Source organism: Cannabis sativa, unplaced genomic scaffold (assembly GCF_029168945.1).
Source record: "Cannabis sativa cultivar Pink pepper isolate KNU-18-1 unplaced genomic scaffold, ASM2916894v1 Contig3, whole genome shotgun sequence".
Taxonomy (NCBI): domain Eukaryota; kingdom Viridiplantae; phylum Streptophyta; class Magnoliopsida; order Rosales; family Cannabaceae; genus Cannabis; species Cannabis sativa.
This window is the reverse complement of record NW_026870039.1, coordinates 4,190,814-4,210,573: the sequence shown is the minus strand read 5'-3', so window position 1 is coordinate 4,210,573 and position 19,760 is coordinate 4,190,814. Positions and strand designations below refer to the sequence as shown.

The 19,760-nt window shown below is 31.5% G+C and overlaps 2 protein-coding genes across 2 annotated transcripts; both read right to left on the bottom strand.

Moving 5' to 3' along the window:
- Nucleotides 1-1,165: 1,165 nt before the first annotated feature.
- LOC133028927 (auxin-responsive protein SAUR21-like) lies at nt 1,166-2,379 on the bottom strand. Its single transcript, XM_061107896.1, has 2 exons — nt 2,206-2,379; nt 1,166-2,043 (listed from the first exon to the last, which is right to left on the bottom strand). The coding sequence occupies exon 2, from the start codon at nt 1,754-1,756 to the stop codon at nt 1,454-1,456; it is 303 nt and encodes a 100-aa protein (XP_060963879.1). The 5' UTR covers nt 1,757-2,043; nt 2,206-2,379; the 3' UTR covers nt 1,166-1,453.
- Nucleotides 2,380-5,060: 2,681 nt separating this feature from the next.
- On the bottom strand, nt 5,061-7,544 carry LOC133033188 (L-galactose dehydrogenase-like). The gene is made up of 5 exons (XM_061107821.1): nt 7,154-7,544; nt 6,770-6,998; nt 6,285-6,584; nt 5,767-5,895; nt 5,061-5,585 (listed from the first exon to the last, which is right to left on the bottom strand). Exons 1-5 carry the CDS (start codon nt 7,333-7,335, stop codon nt 5,454-5,456), a joined length of 972 nt encoding a protein of 323 aa, XP_060963804.1. The 5' UTR covers nt 7,336-7,544; the 3' UTR covers nt 5,061-5,453.
- Nucleotides 7,545-19,760: the final 12,216 nt, after the last annotated feature.

Genomic DNA, 19,760 nt, shown 5'->3' with positions numbered 1-19,760 from the left:
TTAAAAAAATATATCAAAAAAATATCTCTTTTTACATCATATCAAAAATATGTTCATATAAAAATATTTAATTCAAACTCAACTTTTTCTTTTCTTATTTTTCTTGTTAAATTTTTTTTTTACCGATGGAACAATCTCAACCCATATGATATAAAAATGTGAGATTTTTTTAATTAGATAGAAAAATTAAGCATAAAAACTCAAAATTTTTTAATTTTACCCATTTATGGTAATACCTATTAAGAGTGCACCCATATATATATATATGAGCATTGCTATTGGGCACCAGTGGTGCCTAGCACCTTCTAAATGTGTCGACTTGCAATTGGCTAGCGATACTCTATAAAAATTATTATATTAAACTATATGGGACCCGATACTTAATTGCACCAATAGCGATATTGACACGTAGGAGGCCATGCAAAAGCATCAAGAAGATTTCTCTATAAATATATATATATATATTTATATATTAATTTCAAGTTTCAAAATAGATCACTCCTACTATCAGTATGGACAAAAGGTACGCCCCACCATATAAATGGTCATTATATTAATATAGCAATAACTAATATAATATACGTTCCTATAAAAGAAAAAGATTTAACACAATACGTACTCAGAAGAAAAAGAGCAGCAGTGCCACAACATTATTAATAACGGCCTTCAATCAGAACCGTTGATGAGACTGTTTTAAGGAGTGAATGAGGAATATCAAATCAATAATATATCATTCTTGATTGATTGTTATCATATGTATTGTCCATTTTGATGTGCTGAGTATAGTCAGTAAAGATCAGTTACATTGGGAACCTGTTTCATTAAACTCATTAACAATAAACTTCTCGAAAACTTGATCTACAAACAACACATACAGCCTGCTTCTGCTTTTTCATATTCAAACTAAGCTTCCATAACAATTGCTATTTAAGTACCCCAACTAACCTTATATTTCACTACCAAAAACTGTAAAAATTGTTACGTAACTGCTACTGTGCTAGAATAATTTTGAGAAATGAATTTATTTAATTAATTAGCCTATTCAATGCTGAAGTTTTACTGCTGAATATAAGGTAACTATCTGCAGTTAAAAAAAATGTAACATCAGTTTGTACTTTCTAGTATTCCCTTACAACTTTTCTTTCTGTTTGGACTAATGGGTCATTAATATTTACAGCATATCACCACTTTACTATAACAAATATTCATTGAGTTGTTAACATTGTTCATTTAATATATGGAACAGAAAAGGCTACATATCTAAAATGTGTACAATATTGGAGAACACACCGTGATATGATGTAATGGTAAAAGAATTTAGTTTATTAAGATTACAAAAGATACTTGTCTGGCTTTTGATCAGTCTCAATTGGGTTTTTTTTTTTTTTTTTTTTGGTTTAACCAAGCAAGAGGAAGATACAAGTTAAATAGGCTTCATTAGACCAAAATATTGTCAACTTAGAGCTGAGGTTAGACTGATGAAGTAGTCTTCACTGCAGGGGATTGTGAGGCCGCCTGTTGGATGGTCAAATCCGAATTCCTCCTCAGCTCGGTTTAACAAATTTTGGAACAAAGGATGGTTCAAGTAAGATATTGGAATGACAAACCTCTTCTTTTGTGATTCTCCAACATAAACAGCTAAATGACCTTTTGGAACATCATTAGTAGCATTGGCTGAAATAGCCCCATATCTTGCTGAAAGAGTTCTCTGAAGTTTATGCTTGGCTTGAGATATTCCTTTCAGTCCAATGCCCATCTTGAGAAAACTGAGTCCAATGTAAGGTTGGTATACAGTGATGGAGAAGTTGTAGGTGGTGATTGAGTCAAGACTTTGAATTGAGTTGGCATTTATCAGTGGCTACATATGTAATATATATATATACACTGAGTGAGAGACTACTAACCTTAAAAATAAGTAAGACTGGTAAGTGATGAGAGAGATCAACGAAAGAATGTTTAGAAACATATCAAGTGAAAGCCAAGCTGAAGATTCACATGGTCTTGTCCTAATGAGTTCCAAGACATCTTTCCCTACCATCAAACCTGAAGCCAAAAAAAAGGAGCAACTTGAAATTAATATATATTTATATACATTGTTTATGTAATGATTGCTTTTAGCTAATAAGGACTGCCCTTTTAGGTGTTAGGCATGTCCTTGACACATAAAGGGCAGTATCAATAAAGAAGTCATTATGATTCACTTACTCATTCATCAAAGCATTGAACTTGGTCTTGGACTATTTAGTGGCTTTTTAAGTTTCAAGTGAGGACCAATCAGTAAGCCTTTTAGCTGATTGGTAGGCCTAGCAATTATCCAAACCCTGGTCTGTTTTCACTATAGTTTCCTGCTCTAGCTATATATCATTGTATTGGGTCCCTCTAGAATACCTCACATGGGCATATTTTAGTTGAACCAGTATCTTTCAAGAGCCATTTTCTATGCACAACAGCACAAGAATATTTCATTTTCTTATCATATCATAGCATTTTCTCTTTTTCTATGTTCAGGTACTGATAAAAAGGTTCTTTGACCAAATAATGGTAATTGGGGTCTACTTCAAGACTGAAGCCAGCTGGAAAAATGTTTGATAGTTGGATCAAATCTGCATATCCAATATAAAGGAACAATCTTTGATAATTTTAATAATATATAAATTTAAGGGAAAAAAGGTTGAATTATAAAAGAAAATCTAAATTTGTTTATAACATTGCTAAAAGCCATGCCTAAAAACCAAGTAATCATATGTGTTGTGGGACAGATTAAACCAAGATGAATCCCCAAGACACTACTTTGAAGATCACTATCAAATCAGAATAGGTTTTAGCTGAGGTTTCTGTCAAGTGTTTGGAAATATTGAATGAAAGGAAGAGAATATTAGAGGTCAAGCTGGTCAATCCACTAAACTAGCTTGTTATGTGTGATTTGATTTCAGGCACAAACTCATTAAGTATCAACATCTGACTTGCTTCTTGTCAGAAAACATTGCAAGATAATGGCTAATTACAAGTTAATATGATAATAATAAAACATAAATTCTGAATACCAATGTGTCTGCTGAACAAGTATCAAGAAGTCTAGTAGTCTCAAATTATTGTTTTTAGTCCAAATGGTCTGTATAATGTTGATCAACAAACAGTGTAAGTGCATTGGTTATAGCTAACTTTCAATACCGTACACTGTTTTCATACATGGTAGGCCTGAGGGCCATGATAATTTTCTCACACAAAAACAAATTAGCAAACTAGTCTGATATATCAAATATTATCATAAGTGGGGGGTGACAATTCCATGTGATTACTCTAGACATATTTTCTAAAGAAAACACCATTTTCTATTGTCTTTATACCAACCACTCCATTTGAGATTAATTCTCTAAATGGCTCTTTATTGATTCCTATAGCTGCCACAGATTTAGGATTGGGATAACACTTTTAGCTGAAACATTTCTCAACCGTGCGCAGTATGCAGAAAGTCTATCTAGTCATTCATTCATTCATTTATTAATTTATTTTTATTCTATTAATACCTTAATATGTCTCAATCATGTCTTATCTTTAATCCATTTTTCTCTAACCCAAAATCTTTTATCTAATGCAAAGTGGAGGTCTGTGTTGGCTCTATTTACCCCACAAAATAATATGTTTCTGTCTAAGTTCTATCACTACAATGATGAATAAGAAGACAATTCCATGTGATTCCTCACTAGCTCATGTGTCAAATAGGCCCACCTCACTTTTACATGTTGATAAAAAAACTTTCTTCCTATCATGCCACATTGCCATATTTATACATACAAAAGCAAAAACAGTAACAGAGTCTTGATTACCTACCCTACTTTCTCATGTTTTTGTTTACCTTCTAACAGAGGTACACAAGAGAAAAAATTGGTGTTTGTCTGCTTGGTGTTAGCCAAGTTAAGAAATTTCCTAAAGACTTCTTTGACCACTGTAAATATCCCTAAGGGAGGCTATGGTCTAGGTACCATTTAAGTGCACTTCTAACTGTCTACAACAACTAGTTTATCTTACAGAAAACTAAGACGAGGCTTTTGAATTTGTATACAACCAGCCAATGGATGGCCCGTCTAATACATTCATCAATCATATTCGCATAAATGAATGAAAAGAAAGCATTGAAAGCAGTATTATTTATTCTATTTGTTACAAAGAATTGTTAAAAATAAGTCTTCTAATCAAGAAAGATCAATTCACGGCTACCAAAGGCTGGCATTGAATTGGAGCTTGCTTAGAACAGATGTTTAAAATGGTGAGGAATAAAAAGATAAAGAACTAGACAGTGGATATAGATTTGATGAACAGTTGTTTACTAGTAGTAGCATATATATATATATGTTCATTCATGCTATAAAAGCTTGCTTTTTTTTTTTTTGTTATACTTCAAACAAGGTCCCTCGTACACAAATTTTACATCTTAATGTCTTTCCTCTATAACAGTTATCTTTGAGTTCATATCTTATGATTCTGAATTGCCCCAACAAGGATCTTCAATGAATAAGAGAAATAATAGGCAAAATGATAGATAGAATTGGCAATAACAATAACTAGGCACAATTGGGATTTGATATTGAATGAACAAAGTGTAACAATGACATATTGGAGAGAACTCAACTCTCCCAAGAGCCAAGGCTCAATTACAATACGATTCTCATGATCCCACACACACACACACATATATATATATACTATATTTTCAATCCATCTATACCCTATCAATATAATTACCAATAAACCCCTCTCCTACATATTTTCTATCAATTCCCTCTTTATCCTTCTCATTGGTGTGTCACTTGCTACCTTGAATTAGCAAATTTTAAAATTTGGGCACTCTTAGTACTATAAAAGTGGGTCCTAAAAAAACATTCTGTTCATTAAACAGTACGGCCTTTGCCAAGCAAAGGTGTCCATCATTTCTCTCCTGGATGCACTAATGCATCTTGCACAAAGATAGGAAACACCCTTCACAAGAGCTTGTCTAGCTAAGTGGAAATATGTAAAGTTAGGTACAATGAACAAACAATAACTATGAATAATTGCTAGTATTAAACAATTTCAACATAACAGCTTTATTCATTAACATTAAATAGATTAGTTTGCACAATGTACAATGCTTAAGAATAACATTCCACAACAATATATACTTCTTAACTGAATGAAAAATACTTTAATAAAAAACAGAAAGGGTGCTACCATTATTTAATTGATCCAATGCTTACATTCTTAAATCAGAAATGAGATTTATTGTACCTGCTAGCATTATTCCCAATAGCTATAACATAAACATAATGATCACCAGCATTCAATTGCACATTATTTTTTCCATTTCTGTTTCGGTCTGGCATAAAATAGATCCATTAAATAAATTTAGGCTTCTCTTTGAATGAAATTGTTACCACAGGACCAGTGCATGAAGCTTGAGAACATAAGCAAAGATGTCAACTCTGCTGGATTCCACTAGGCCATGTTTGGTTTTTCACTGGTTTAAAAATAGCCTCAAGTTCTGATAAAGTTTCTTCATCCTTCCCATTATTTGCAAGTTCTATTGCAGCAGCAACATTCTCTTCAACCTATTAACAAAAATTTCATTCATGTTTAACTAAAGTGAATGAGAAAATACTCTGCGTTTAAATGAATTTAAGGGCAGTTCAAAACTAGAACAATTGCGCTAAAAGCCAGGATAAAGATCTGGCATGTGTTTTGAATGAGCATACAACAAACTTCAAAACAAAAGCTAGTGACAAACAGGACCTGCTTGACAGAGTTCATCCCAACCAGCACAGATGAAATATCTTTGTTTGACAAGCTGTATTGCATGGCTAACTTTGAAATATTCTTCCCCTTCTTTTGACAAAAGGCAGCAGCAGCTTGGCTCGCAGACTGTGGATATAAAAAGTATTAAAAGACAACAGTTAAGTTGTTACTTATATAATCAACAATCAAACAATATCCCACTTCTAAATAGATTAACCCATCTTCGAACCTAGTTATACATCACAAGAATAGCTGTTGAACAAATTAAAAAGACAAAAATGATTCTCCTCCTAGATAGCTACTCTGGTCTGAAAAGACAGATCAAGTAGGCATATTTATTTTCCAACTTTAAAATTTGAAATTTATGCAGATTAGTAGGGTTTTTTTTTTTCATTTGACATTAGAGGAGAGGGATTCGAACTTGAACATCTCGCTATTTCCATTTCTATGACAAGGAATTTATGAAGATTAATCACCAATGCAAAAGCTAAAGCAATGAAACAAGAGAAATGTACCTTCAGCTCAGATGAAGCTGGGTGCCATTCTGGAGGACCAGCCTCAGTAAGAAGTCCCATTGCAAGCGGAGAAGCACTGATTACACCTACACCTTTGCTCTTCAAGTATGGTATTAAATCATCCAAGGTTGAATCATTAACACTATAGTGACAGTATGAAAGAATCACATCAACTGTTCCTGGTGGTACCCGATCAAGAACATATGTAAAAACTTCTAATGGAAGCCCGGTTATGCCAATGAAGCGGATTTTCCCAGCTTCCTTCAGCTTTTGAAGGGCAGGGATTGTCTCATTGACAATCTATCAACAATAGAAAACCAAAGATCTGAGCTTAATAATCACCTTATATCACATCACAACATTCTGAGAAATAGATATTGAATAACAAACACCAAACAACCCAGGTTGATATAAAGTGGCATAGTAAAAAAAAAATCCACATCCCACATGTACAAATCTAAAAATTCATAGAAACTTATAAGCACCTGATCTAGATTGCCAAACTCAATGTCATGACATTGAAGTATATCAACATAATCTAGCTGCAATCTTGCCAAGCTCTCATCAATGCTTTTAGTCACTCTCTCAGCACTAAAATCAAAACCCTCAGCATACCTTCCACACTTGGTGGAAACAATATACTCCTTTCTAGGGACATTAAGTGCTTTCAGTGTCTTCCCAAGTACCTTCTCTGACAAAGTCCCTCCATAGTACCTGCAAAGAAAGAAAAACAGGAAAAGGAAAAAGAAAATAGTGAAATTTAAGGAAAGAGAATCTTTTGAGTACCAAATTTTTATTGATTCCTAATCCCAAAGGCAATGAATACCTTCAACTTTACATTTCTTAAACAAGCTTAGAGTAGTACATACGGAGAGGTGTCGAAGAAATTGATGCCGAGACTAAAAGCTAGACGAACAGAGGCGATAGCGTCGTCTTCAGAGACTGGACCGAAGACATTGCCGAGAGGAGAAGCACCAAATCCAACGCAGCTGAGCTTGAGGCCAGTGTTGCCTAGGGTTCTAAGCTCAACTTTGCCTAGTGAAGAAGCCATTGTTTCAGCACAAAACTCAAAATCAAAATCAAAAGTCTCGAGAATTTTCCGGGAAAGTTCGACTGATCAGAGGAACTCAAAGAATAAAGGAGTTGGTACGGTACAATGTCAGACACTCGTTATTTATTTATTTATTTTTATGGATTTTCTCTTAAGAAAGACGTTAACTTAGGTACCATCAGATCCAATCTAATATATATTTTTATTATATCATCTAATCAAATTAGTAATTAGATTAAAAAATGACTATAAGATCCAATCTAATTACCTTAAAAAAAAATATTCAATCTAATTACCTTTCAAAATTCACTCTGATCTAGTTAGTAATTAGATTATCTAGTTTTCAATTGGATTTCAATGAACATAATTTGAAATTTTAATTAGGGATATTGGCGGTTAAACCAACTGAACTTTACGGTTTGTAACACTTAACCACAAAAACAAAATTCTTGGCGACTAAACTACCTAAACCCTGGTTCCGTTTTGCTCTGCACACCTCCGTTCAAAAATCACAGTTAAGTGTCACTGTATACTGTCCACGTGTACACACTTGTACATGATAAATTTTTAGTGGTTCACGTAATATTAGTTTTAAAAAATAATTATAAATATTTAAAAAATCAAATTAAAAAAATTAAATTTTTTTTTTCTTTTTTTTACTTTTCCCTTTTTCTTTTTCTTTTTTTCTTCTTTTTTTTTTCTTTCTCTTTCTTCTTGACAGAACCCCCTGTTGGATTTTGTGCCCTAAATAAAACCCATTATAATCTGATTAGTTATCAATTTAGAATTTGAAGTGATTTATGTTTACATGTATTTTACATGTTTATGGTTTAATATACATATTTAATATATGCACAAAATCAGTTGAATCCAGAACATATATTCATTCACAATTACAATATTGTCAATACAGTGGAATGTGATTGTGATTATATGATTCAAAAGACTTAGTCCTTGTTCATCAGTGTTTTGGATTTACACTGATATGATAATCAGCGATGAAGTATACTTACACTTGGAGTAAGTGTTATGTTCTTTCTAGGACATTGGTAAAGTATACTAGTTTCGAATGTATGGAGTATACATTGAACTGGACCGATATTGAACTTAGATAAGATATTATAAACTTACCGTTGTATCTTTCCAAGTCAATATCAGAAGTTGATCTTAGATTAAAAGAATCTAAATCCTGATATGCTTAGGCTCAATCTCAGGAGTGTTATTCATGTTCTTTGATTTATTAGTTAAGCCTACTTTTGGGTCAGGTTGATACGTATATTTTGAGAACATGATAGCATAACTGAGTGGGAGTGCTGAACATAAATATGGAATCTATAGCTTCTACTGGTGTATAGAAGTCAAGTGATGATTCCCTTCGAGCTTAGTTAAATAGAAGTAAATGGATGAGCTCTTGTTTCAGTGACTATATATTAGATCACTAAAACATCATTTACAGGTAACTAAGTGTTTTAAGGGGCAAAATACATTGAGGGGTGGAAACGGTAAATTTATCCCATCTCGATGTAAATCATCTATAAAGAGGATTTTTTTAATCACATTAAGATTATAACAATAGTTAAATGAGATAGCATATGTATATCGTGAAAAATATAGTATGCTCTATATAAGTCTGAGAGTGCAATTCCAAGTTCTAAGAGTGGATTCAACAAGGAATTAATAAGTTAGGGATTTACTTGGTAAATTCGGTTCAACTTATTGGAAGCTCAGCATTATAGATCCATGGTCCCCATTCTAGTTGAGACCATACTGTTTGTAAGACTCTATAATTGATTTATGATTAATCAATTATAATTCTAAAAGTTAGACTATGTCTAATTTAAGAATTCTCACTGTTTAAGGGTGAAATTGTAAATAAAAGGGTTTCTAGGTTTAATTATTAATTGAGAGACTTTGTCTGTCTAATTAATAATTATTTTAAATGATAATATTATTTAATAATCTATTTTAGTTATTAAATAATTAGTTTTGGCATTTAAATGGTTAGAATTAGAAAAGTGGCATTTTTTGAGAAATAGAAATAAAATTAAGGAAACTGCAAAATCCAAGTGAGGCCCAAGTTACACTTATGGTCGGCCACCTCTTTGTGTGTTTCCCAATTATTATTTTCAATTTTAATTGCCAAGTAATTGCTAACCAAAACCTAGCAATAATAGGAAAATAGTGGATCACACTAAATAAGGCAGTTAATCAATTACACAGTAAAAGAAGAAACTGTTTATTTGGAAAGTTGAGCTCTCCCTTTTCCCTATATATTGTCGCCCCCTCTCTTCTCGTTGTATGTCTTGTAATTCATGCAATTGTATCACACGAAATCAAGAGAGAAAAAGAGAGTGAATTTCGAATTCCTTGTGAGAGAGAAGTGCCCACACACAGCATACAGTACCTCAATCATAGATTGGAAGACTGTGAAGGATCACATCCAACTGAAGGACATTCGGGCTCAGATCTTGATTATACTCTGCTACAGACAGGAATCAAGGTTTAGATATTTGAGTGGAAGGAGACACTTAATTCCGCTGCCATCACTGTAAGGTTTCTTAACTTTTATGTGTTTTTATTTATCGTTTTAGAAGTTCATATTTAGTTGTTAAATCAACATACTTGTGAGTAGATCTAAGATCCTGGTAAATCAACCATTACCCTCAACAACTTAACCCTAGCCGCCCCCACCATTCACCATCACCATTCTCTACAACCATTCCCACCTCTACTCCAACCACAACAGCTCAGTCCCACCATCACCGTTCAACATCTGAAGCTTCACCTCCAGGCTCCACACACAACCAAAAATTACCTCCATCCACCTTCACCGCCCAATAGTCGAAACACCAACCATAAATCACCATCCATTCGCAAAGTCTTGCCATCAGCACCATTTCCACGCACGCTAGTCACGAACCACCATCTCCACAAAGCTCCATCTCCCATTCCACCCATCGTCACCACCTCCCTCTCTGCAGAAACACAACAACTAGCCCCATTCGGGATCCGGTGGTGAGACGAGAGAGAGAAAGAGGGCTAGGAGGGTTCAGGATCCGGTGGTGAGACAAGAGAGAGAAAGAGGGTGATACGAGAGAGAGAGAGAGAGAGAGAGAGAGAGAGAGAGAGAGAGAGAGAGAAAGAGGGTGGGAGGGTTTCTACAGAAAAAGAAGAAGAAGAAGAAGAAGAAGAAGAAGAAGAAGAAGAAGAAAAGAAAAAAAAAGTTAATTTTTTAATTTTTTTAAATTAAAAAAGTAAAAAAAAAAATCTCATTTTTTAATTTTTTTAAATATTTATAATTATTTTATAAAACTAATATTACGTGAACCACTAAAAATTTGCCACGTGTACAAGTGTGTATACGTGGACAGTTCACCGTGGCACTTAACTGTAATTTTTAGATGGAGGTGTGCAGAGCAAAACGGAACCAGGATTTAGGTAGTTTAGCCGCCAAAAATTTAGTTTTTGTGGTTAAGTGTTACAAACCGTAAAGTTCAAGTGATTTAGCCACCAATATCCCTTTTAATTAAAAAAAAAAAACTCATAAATTAATAAGGCATAATAGAATCCCTAAAAAATTAAAGGGAATTACTATGTATACTACATTTTTTAATTTTTTCTCTCCATTTTTACGTCTTTTTTAATTTTTTTTTTTATTTTTATAAAAACTATTTCTATTTTGAGGTTAAGCTGTTTTTATTTTGAGATTATTTGGTTTCTATTTTAAAAAAGTTGTTTTCATTTTGAGATTATGATATTTCTATTTTTATAAATGAATAAAAAATCAAGTATGAAAGTATAAAGGGTCTTTTTCATTTTTACACTTCAAACCAGTTTTTTTTGTAATTTTACAGAATTTTACATAGAAACCCTTATTGTAACTAGCGTTGCAACTTAAATTGCAACAAAAAATCGTATAGAAATCCCTATTGCAACTAGCGCTACAACTTAAATTGCAACAAAAAATCGTATAGAAACCCTATTGCAACTAGCGCTGCATCCATTTTAGAAACCCAAACCGTAAATTTGAAAAAAAAAATATATAGTATATAGGGTAATTCTCCAAATATAAATAAAAAAGACCAAAAAAATTAATAAACAACTAATAAAAATTAAATATAAATATTAATTTATTATATATAAATAATATAATATATATTTTTATATAATTATATGTAGTTAGATCAATTTTTAATTAATTTTAAATGTATAATCTAATAACTCATTCAATTTAATTAGAATCCAGCAATCTAATTGTAATTGGATATCATTTTTTATAATAGGATTAGATTGATTGATCTTGTCCACTCATAATTATTACAAGGTTGACTCATTTAATGCTTGAAGCTAAATTCTTTGTCCAAACAGTTGTTCCACCAATCTAAAGTTTAGCATATTAATAAAAAATACCATCTAAACAAACTTCATTCTCTCTCACACAAGAAATGTCTTTTTATTATTATTGTTGTTTTATAGACTCCGCGCATAACTAAGATCCAGATCTCTAAATATGTGCATACCGTATTGGTCTAACTCGTATTTTGAAACCTGAAAAATATGAGTCGTGCTATACTATGGCACATGTCATATTGTGCAAATAATTTTATAGGATAGGTTTGATACGATTCGTAGCCTAGTATTTTCATGTCGTGTTATACTTGAGCTAATATATTTTCTTGTATAGCTCGAATTCGTGCTTCACATTTTTACATTTTTATTACAATTAATGACTTAAATACTAAACTATTTGTGTTTTTTATAATTTCAATTACTTTTGTTTACCGAGATTTTCGACAATAAAATTAAGTAAGAGGTTAAGAAATTAAATAGTGATTAAGTAAAAGAGAAGGAGAATTTTTACGTGGTTCCACCGTTAAATATCCCTAGTCCAGGAGTCAGTGTATTGACTTGTTAAGCTTTGAAATGTATTACAAATGAGTTTTGCAATGTGAAACTCTAAACCTTGCTATAAGGTAGTTTCTCTAGGTCTTTTTTATAGAAGAAGAGATCTTAGAATAAAAGCTAGCAGAGGTTTAGCCTAAGTTCCATCCCATTTGCATGAAGGGATAGTGAGATTTATATAGGCTAGAGTTTGGGTCCGGGCATACCTGTGGTCCATTCGAGTTTTATTTGTAAAAATAAGCCCACTATTAAGGTAAATTACATAAACACATGACTATGAGACCCACTAAAGATATTTAGCTCGTGGGGGATGACGATTCCGTACTAATGAGGAGACAGTTTGGTGCAGGGCATGTGTTTCACGGAGATTACGCCTAGTAGACAAAGGTGTTAGAGGAGTTGTTGGACAAAATGGGTACATGTAGTGCATTCACTACCATGATCTGACATAATGGACAATATCCAATCATCTGTCAGAGATATGGACACGTCTTTATAGGGGAGACGTCCGCCTTGCATGTGCTGGTAAGAGTCAGAATTGAACTGAAAATGAGTCTAGAGCTGCATGAAGATTGTACAAATCAAAACTGTTATACCTGGAGTGTTAGAGTCTTTGGGACAATTTAGGCTAACATTTTGTTAGTAGTTGGGCAACAAATTTTCTATAAAGCATACTTTGAAAATAATTGTAAGCTTTTAATGGGATCTCCAAATTATATAAATTATGTTTAATTATTAAAGGTTAAGTTTATTTAAGAAAATATAATTAAATATATTTTTCAATAAACCCTTTGATTAGTAAAAGAGTGCACAGTAGTTAGGGAAACGTTGTAGCGTGCCTAAACTAGTAGGCCATTACAATTTGGTGTCAAAGTTACCAAGTTGTTCTCCGAAGATTATCAATATTAAAGTTAAGCTCGACTCATGGTTCAGTAAACTTTTACGTGTTTTAGTAATTTTAATTATTATACATGATTAGAAAAACACGATAGGAAGTATTTTAGCATATTGATCGCTAAATAGGAGCATGTTAAGTTCCCGTGTAAGTAAGTGTTGAGAATATTTTATCAGGATCTACATTTACTAACAAGTATGTTGATTAACATCCTAAATATGAATATCTCTAAAACAATGAAATTAAACACATAAGAATTTAGAAAATCTTACATTGGTTGCAGCGGAATATAATGACTCCTTCCGCTCAGATCTCTAACCCTTATTCCTTTATGTCGCAAAGTATTACGAAGATTTGAGTTTGGATCTCTTTCTCTCCTTCGGGTTTGATTATCACCGTCTTTCTCACTATGAATGAGTACTCCACCGTCTTTCTCTCCTAAACTACATACACTTATACACTTGAATCACTTATATATTTTTAGAATTTTTTTCTTGCATTTTTTTTTTCTCAGCCTCCATCAATTTTTTTCTCTCATATATATTTTGGTATTTGTTCTTTTTTACTTCAGATCTCAGCCCATTATATTAAAGGTGTTTTCTCTTTCTACTCTTAATTTAACCATATTATTTCTATTGCTTACCATACACAATATTAAGAACTCCATTTAATTAAATGTTTATGTATTATTTTAATAGTTTAGATTGACAACATCATATTGTTAGTTTCTATATCACTCATAAAATATGCAACAACAAGATTCAATTCCATAGATAAACATATTACATATAATTATAAGTGTGTAACTATAGATCTAAAGAATACCTTTGTTGATTCAAAGAGAAGAATTCAAATGGCGGAAGCGTACCTTAATTCATAGATAGTGATGATCTTAATCCATCTTGTAGAGATGATCTTTGTGGTGATTTTGGGTAATGATCTTCCAAGAAAACAAGACTTAGGGTTTTCTAATTTTCTCTCTTGATGGGGGAAGATGAGAATAGAAATTCACTCTTGTTTCTTGGGGACCACTATCAATTTATAACCTCATAGCTAAGTTATGAATTTTAAGTATTTCTAATTTAGCCCCTCAATAAATTAGAAATATCGCTTAGGGTATCTACACATTTAGCCCATGACACTTTAATACCCAATGACCCACAATTACTAAAATGATCACTTTATTTTGGGCCAAACTTCAAATAGCAATACACTAATATACATATGAGCCCATATTGAGGATTTTAATCCAACAATCTCCTACTTGGGCTACATATGTTTTCTGATAGTGTGTAACCTTATAAGCGCTTAACTTTTGCTATCATAATTATAGGTATTTCAAAACAATCTCGTCCATTAATTACTAACATAGGATCAAAGCGGCCTTCGCAACATTTATCGTAGCTAAACCCATCAATGGTCACGTATATCAATATAACCAAATGACATAGATCAATCATGGATGCGTAGCATGGAAATTACATGCAAATGTGATCTTAGCATGTCTATTTCCAACTGGTCCTCCTTAATTGAGATCAATTCTTTATTAATTCTTTCTAACCTTATACTTAAATCTCAATAGAAAGAATACATTCAGAGTACTCAAAACTTAAATCCATACTTTATCTGCAGAATCAAACCATAAATATGTATCAGCTTGATAGAACATCTCAAATACAAACTCCCACTAAACCAGCACAATCTTAAATAATACTATATCCATATATGAGCAATAAGCTCCTGAAAAGCCTTAAGTGGTATATTCTTAATGATCCAGATCACACAAAATATGGAGTTTGTCCTTATTATGTTCTATAGACACCTTATTACTCTGAACTTTATTTTAATAACAATTAGCTCAAAGTCAATGTGCCTTTGACCTTATAGAGTTCATGTTGTTACTAAAATGCAACCTGATTGATTTATTGTCACAAAATATATCTTTAATAGCTTTCAATACCATTCTTAATTTTGCAGCCATATGTGACAAAAAATCTCACAACTAAAAGCTTTATAAGATCAGAATCAGAAATCTTAATGATCTCCAAACATTTTCTGTTTTCTGATTTCTGATAAGTGAACATATAGTATTTTGTTCTCCTTAAATTCCTTATAGCTTATTTGGCTGCATACCGAAAGTTCCTTATATGGTTACTTAAATATCTATCCAACATTCTTAATATGTATAAGTACAAATACATACATGCTTGAGCATATATTAGATTCTAATGTAAATTAAGAATCTTCTATATTTCTTGAATTCTAAGGTTGCTTTTAGGACATTAATTTAGACAACTTATTTTCTTTAGCTACAAGTTTATCACCTGGTATAGTATCTTTCATGCCAAAAATTTTGAATACTTTATTGATATATCTCTTTTGTTATAATTCAAGAATATTTCAAGAACATTCTCAACATATATTGAGTTCCTAATACAAAATGAGTATATCATTAATGGCAAGCAATTGTTCACCAATATAATACAAGGATCATATTCTTACTCCCACTGAACCTGTGATATATACACAATCATCAAAAGCTTTTATCTCAAAAACCAAATGAGAATACTTTAATGAAAATTGTGTAATTATTCACGAGAAGCTTACTTGAGTATATACATGGATTTTCCTAATTTGCAAACCATATTCTTTGGATCTTTGGACACAAAGTTTTCTCGTTGCACACATAACTTTTGTCATCAATATCATTATTGATAAATGACACATTAGTAATCCATTTGATATAGCTCAAGACCATAATGAGCAGTCAGTGTCATGCTTGTCTTGAAATAGTCTTTCAATTAAACCAAAGAAAGTCTATTCAAAATAAATATATGCTTTATAAGTAATTCCTTACATGCAAGACATAATGTGCATCTCTCTACATTGCAATTTGCATCCCTCTTGATTATAAATATTTATTTATAACCAATTAGCTTTACACCTTATAGCAATAGGAAAAAATACCAAAACTTTATTGTCTCACATCAATTTGTACTCTTTATTTATGATATCAGTCCAGTTTCGAGAGTTGGAACCTTCATGGCATGATAAAAGTTGATTGGATCATCGTCTATCATTCCATTATTTCCTTATGTCCTTTCTCTCATGGATTTCTTTAATGACACTGACCTTTGAGGTTGTTCAGTTTGATTATCTGAAACATTTACCATATCTTGAATGAGAAGTTGTTTGATATTGTCTTATCAGGGTTTTGGATTCACTTATTGATCAATGAAAGTCATGAAAACCTAAACATTGTCAAAAGTGATAGTTGGAATTGAGTTTAACGTCAATTCCTTCTCAAGAACAATATCTATAATAATCTTATTTCTCTCCCAAACTCAACATCCTCAAAATTATTAAAGTTTCTCGTCTCAAAATTGAACCATAATGTGGGATCACAAAAATTGTAGCTTTTTTAATTACTAGAGTATACAGTAAAGTATAGTTCCTTACTATTTTGGAGTCCGTATTCCTTTTATGAGGCTTATAAGACCTCATCTTAATTGAACATCCACAAATAGAATATATCTATATGTTAGACTATGAGTCTAACCACAACCTTAGTTTATAAAGAGTTTTAACTTATACTTTACTTGATACACAGTTCAGAATTTATGTTGCATTCTTAAGTGTTTCTCCCCAAAAAAAGAGTTTCATGACAAAGAATGAATTATCACACTTCTAGTCATGTCCTTAGATAAATGTTAATTACATCTCTCAAATACCCTTCAAGTTAGGTTTGCCTAACATTTTGTATTGGAAGATGAAATTACATTTCCTTAGTATTTGTGCAAAATAATCTTAGACGTTATTCACTTGATTCGTCATACCTCCCATGGTAGTGTTAACCATCATAGTTAGTTTCAACGACTTTAATTTTCTTACCTAGTTGATTTGTCAACTATGGTTTAAAAATTTAAAAGAAACGTCTAAAGATTAATGCCTTATGAACAAAACAAGTTTCATTAGTCTGAAGACAAGATACTATTATTGATCATTCTATGAAACCATGAGGAAAGATCTACCAAAATATAGCATAAATTCTTAGATAATGAAACTTTTATTTTGTCGCTTGATTTCTTTATGTTTGTTTGTTACCCCTTTACAAAATCTAAAATTTATTAAATCAAGGGATCAAGAATTCTATTAAAAATAAGTCCTTCTATTCTCCTTTTGGGAGATATAATCTTAATACTTATACCAAAGTATAATAGAATTCTCATGATTCAATTTATATTTTGTACCATAAGAGAAATTATAAGGTTTCTTTATATGAGGCAAATTCCAATAAATTCATAAATTAAAGAGCTAGTAGAACCAATATTGGAAAAGACTTTTAAATTCTAAATGAACAAGAATGTCCTAATTTATTCAAAATAGAATTCAAAACCAAAACTCATCTAAGTGATGATATTGTATAAGTCTTTTCCAAATCCAAAAAATAACTAGTCTTTAACCATAGTTTGAATATCCTTATAGCCTCATATGTAGATGTTTCACTTTTGCCCCTAAAGATGAATCTTTCATCATCACTTGGCTTTTACTTTCATAAATAACCTTCCATAGTATACTTACATAAGAAATTTCATAAAAAATTACTTATTAAGTATAGTTAGGTACAATAAATTAAATCATTTACAAAACAAACCATAGTGAGAAACTTATTTTCATTAGATATGTCTAATGACATACTTGGAACACTTTAACCTTATTTTAATTCCTTTTGTAAAAGTCATAGATAATTCCATATCTAAAATCTTTTGCACTTTCTTTAACAGTTTTCCATATGCAACATATTGAATTTTATCTTTGTCCTTATCCTTTATTTAAACAAGGTAGCTAAAGAAGCATATTTGCATCTTTCCTTTGCTTAAAAATTTATCTCATTGGCATGAGAATTAACTTTATGTTGGTAGATATAACTAAAACATGAGCAAGAAAAAAAGAACAAAATAACCAAGGGTTCACAAAAGAATCAACATAACAAAATAAGTTCAAATAATGGCAAATCCCATCTCAAGATACCAAACACACCATTAATATCAAGTATTTGGACAGTAATATTAACTGTAAGCGGTACTCTTGTTGTAGCAATCAAATATTGACAATAAATCCTGTCAAACAATTTGTCAATCTTTGGACTGTACATATTGTTCACATGGAAACCTTATAATTGTCACATATTTATCACCACAAGTATGTGTGCCCTCAAAATAAGTATAACCTTCCTTTGGGCCGATCAATACTTACATGAGAAACACACACACAAACATCTAACATTCCTCATGAGCAATCTACACAAGAGAGGTTACTTTGGCGACATCATGTTTCAATCAACTCATTTAGAATGAGAGACAAACTTTAAAATTTTAGTATGCCAAATTTGAACAAAATTGATTCAAATGAGTTTTGACTTTATCTCAATATTTAATAACACATCAATCCCAAATAAAGAATAATAAATACAATAAATATATACTAAATAACATTTTACCAAATCCTTAATTTCCATATATATATATATATTTAAATAATGAATACAATAAATATATACGAAATAATATCTTACCAAATCCTTAATTCCCATATATATATTTACATAATGAATACAATAAATATATACCAAATAATATCTTACAAAATCCTTAATTCCCATATATGTATATCCAAAAGCTTAATCCCCTTAATGAAAAAAAAATACTACGAAATTGATATTAAGATAAAAGATATAACATGTATTTTGAATTTATTGGTAACTGTAGTAATAATTTGGAATGAGTATTGTTGCAATCTCGTGGGTGTGCTACCGTAATTCATAACTTATCTTAAACCATTGATTCAATGGCAATCAAACATCAAGTTATATTTATACGGTAGTCATAAAAAATTAATACATCAATACATTAGAGGAGAACGATATATTATGAAACCAAAACAAATAAATAAAATTTAAATTCAAAAAAATAGCATTATTTAATCATCATGATATAAACATATATAAATTTATATCTCAAGCCAAAAAGTGGAAAGACCATGACCCTAATTTTTAAATTTCCCAAATTTCTTTAACATAAACCTTAATTTCTCAAAGAATCAATCAAAAGTGGCTCTGATACCACTTGTTAGTTTCTATATCACTCATAAAATATGCAACAACAAGATTCAATTCCATAGATAAACATATTACATATAATTATAAGTGTATAACTATAGATCTAAAGAATACCTTTGTTGATTCAAAGAGAAGAATTCAAATGGCGGAAGCGTACCTTAATTCATAGATAGTGATGATTTTAATCCATCTTGTAGAGATGATCTTTGTGGTGATTTTGGGTAATGATCTTCCAAGAAAACAAGACTTAGGGTTTTCTAATTTTCTCTCTTGATGGGGGAAGATGAGAATAGAAATTCACTCTTGTTTCTTGGGGACCACTATCAATTTATAACCTCATAGCTAAGTTATTAATTTTAAGTATTTCTAATTTAGCCCCTCAATAAATTAGAAATATCGCTTAGGGTATCTACACATTTAGCCCCTGACACTTTAATACCCAATGACCCACAATTACTAAAATGATCACTTTATTTTGGGCCAAACTTCAAATAGCAATACACTAATATA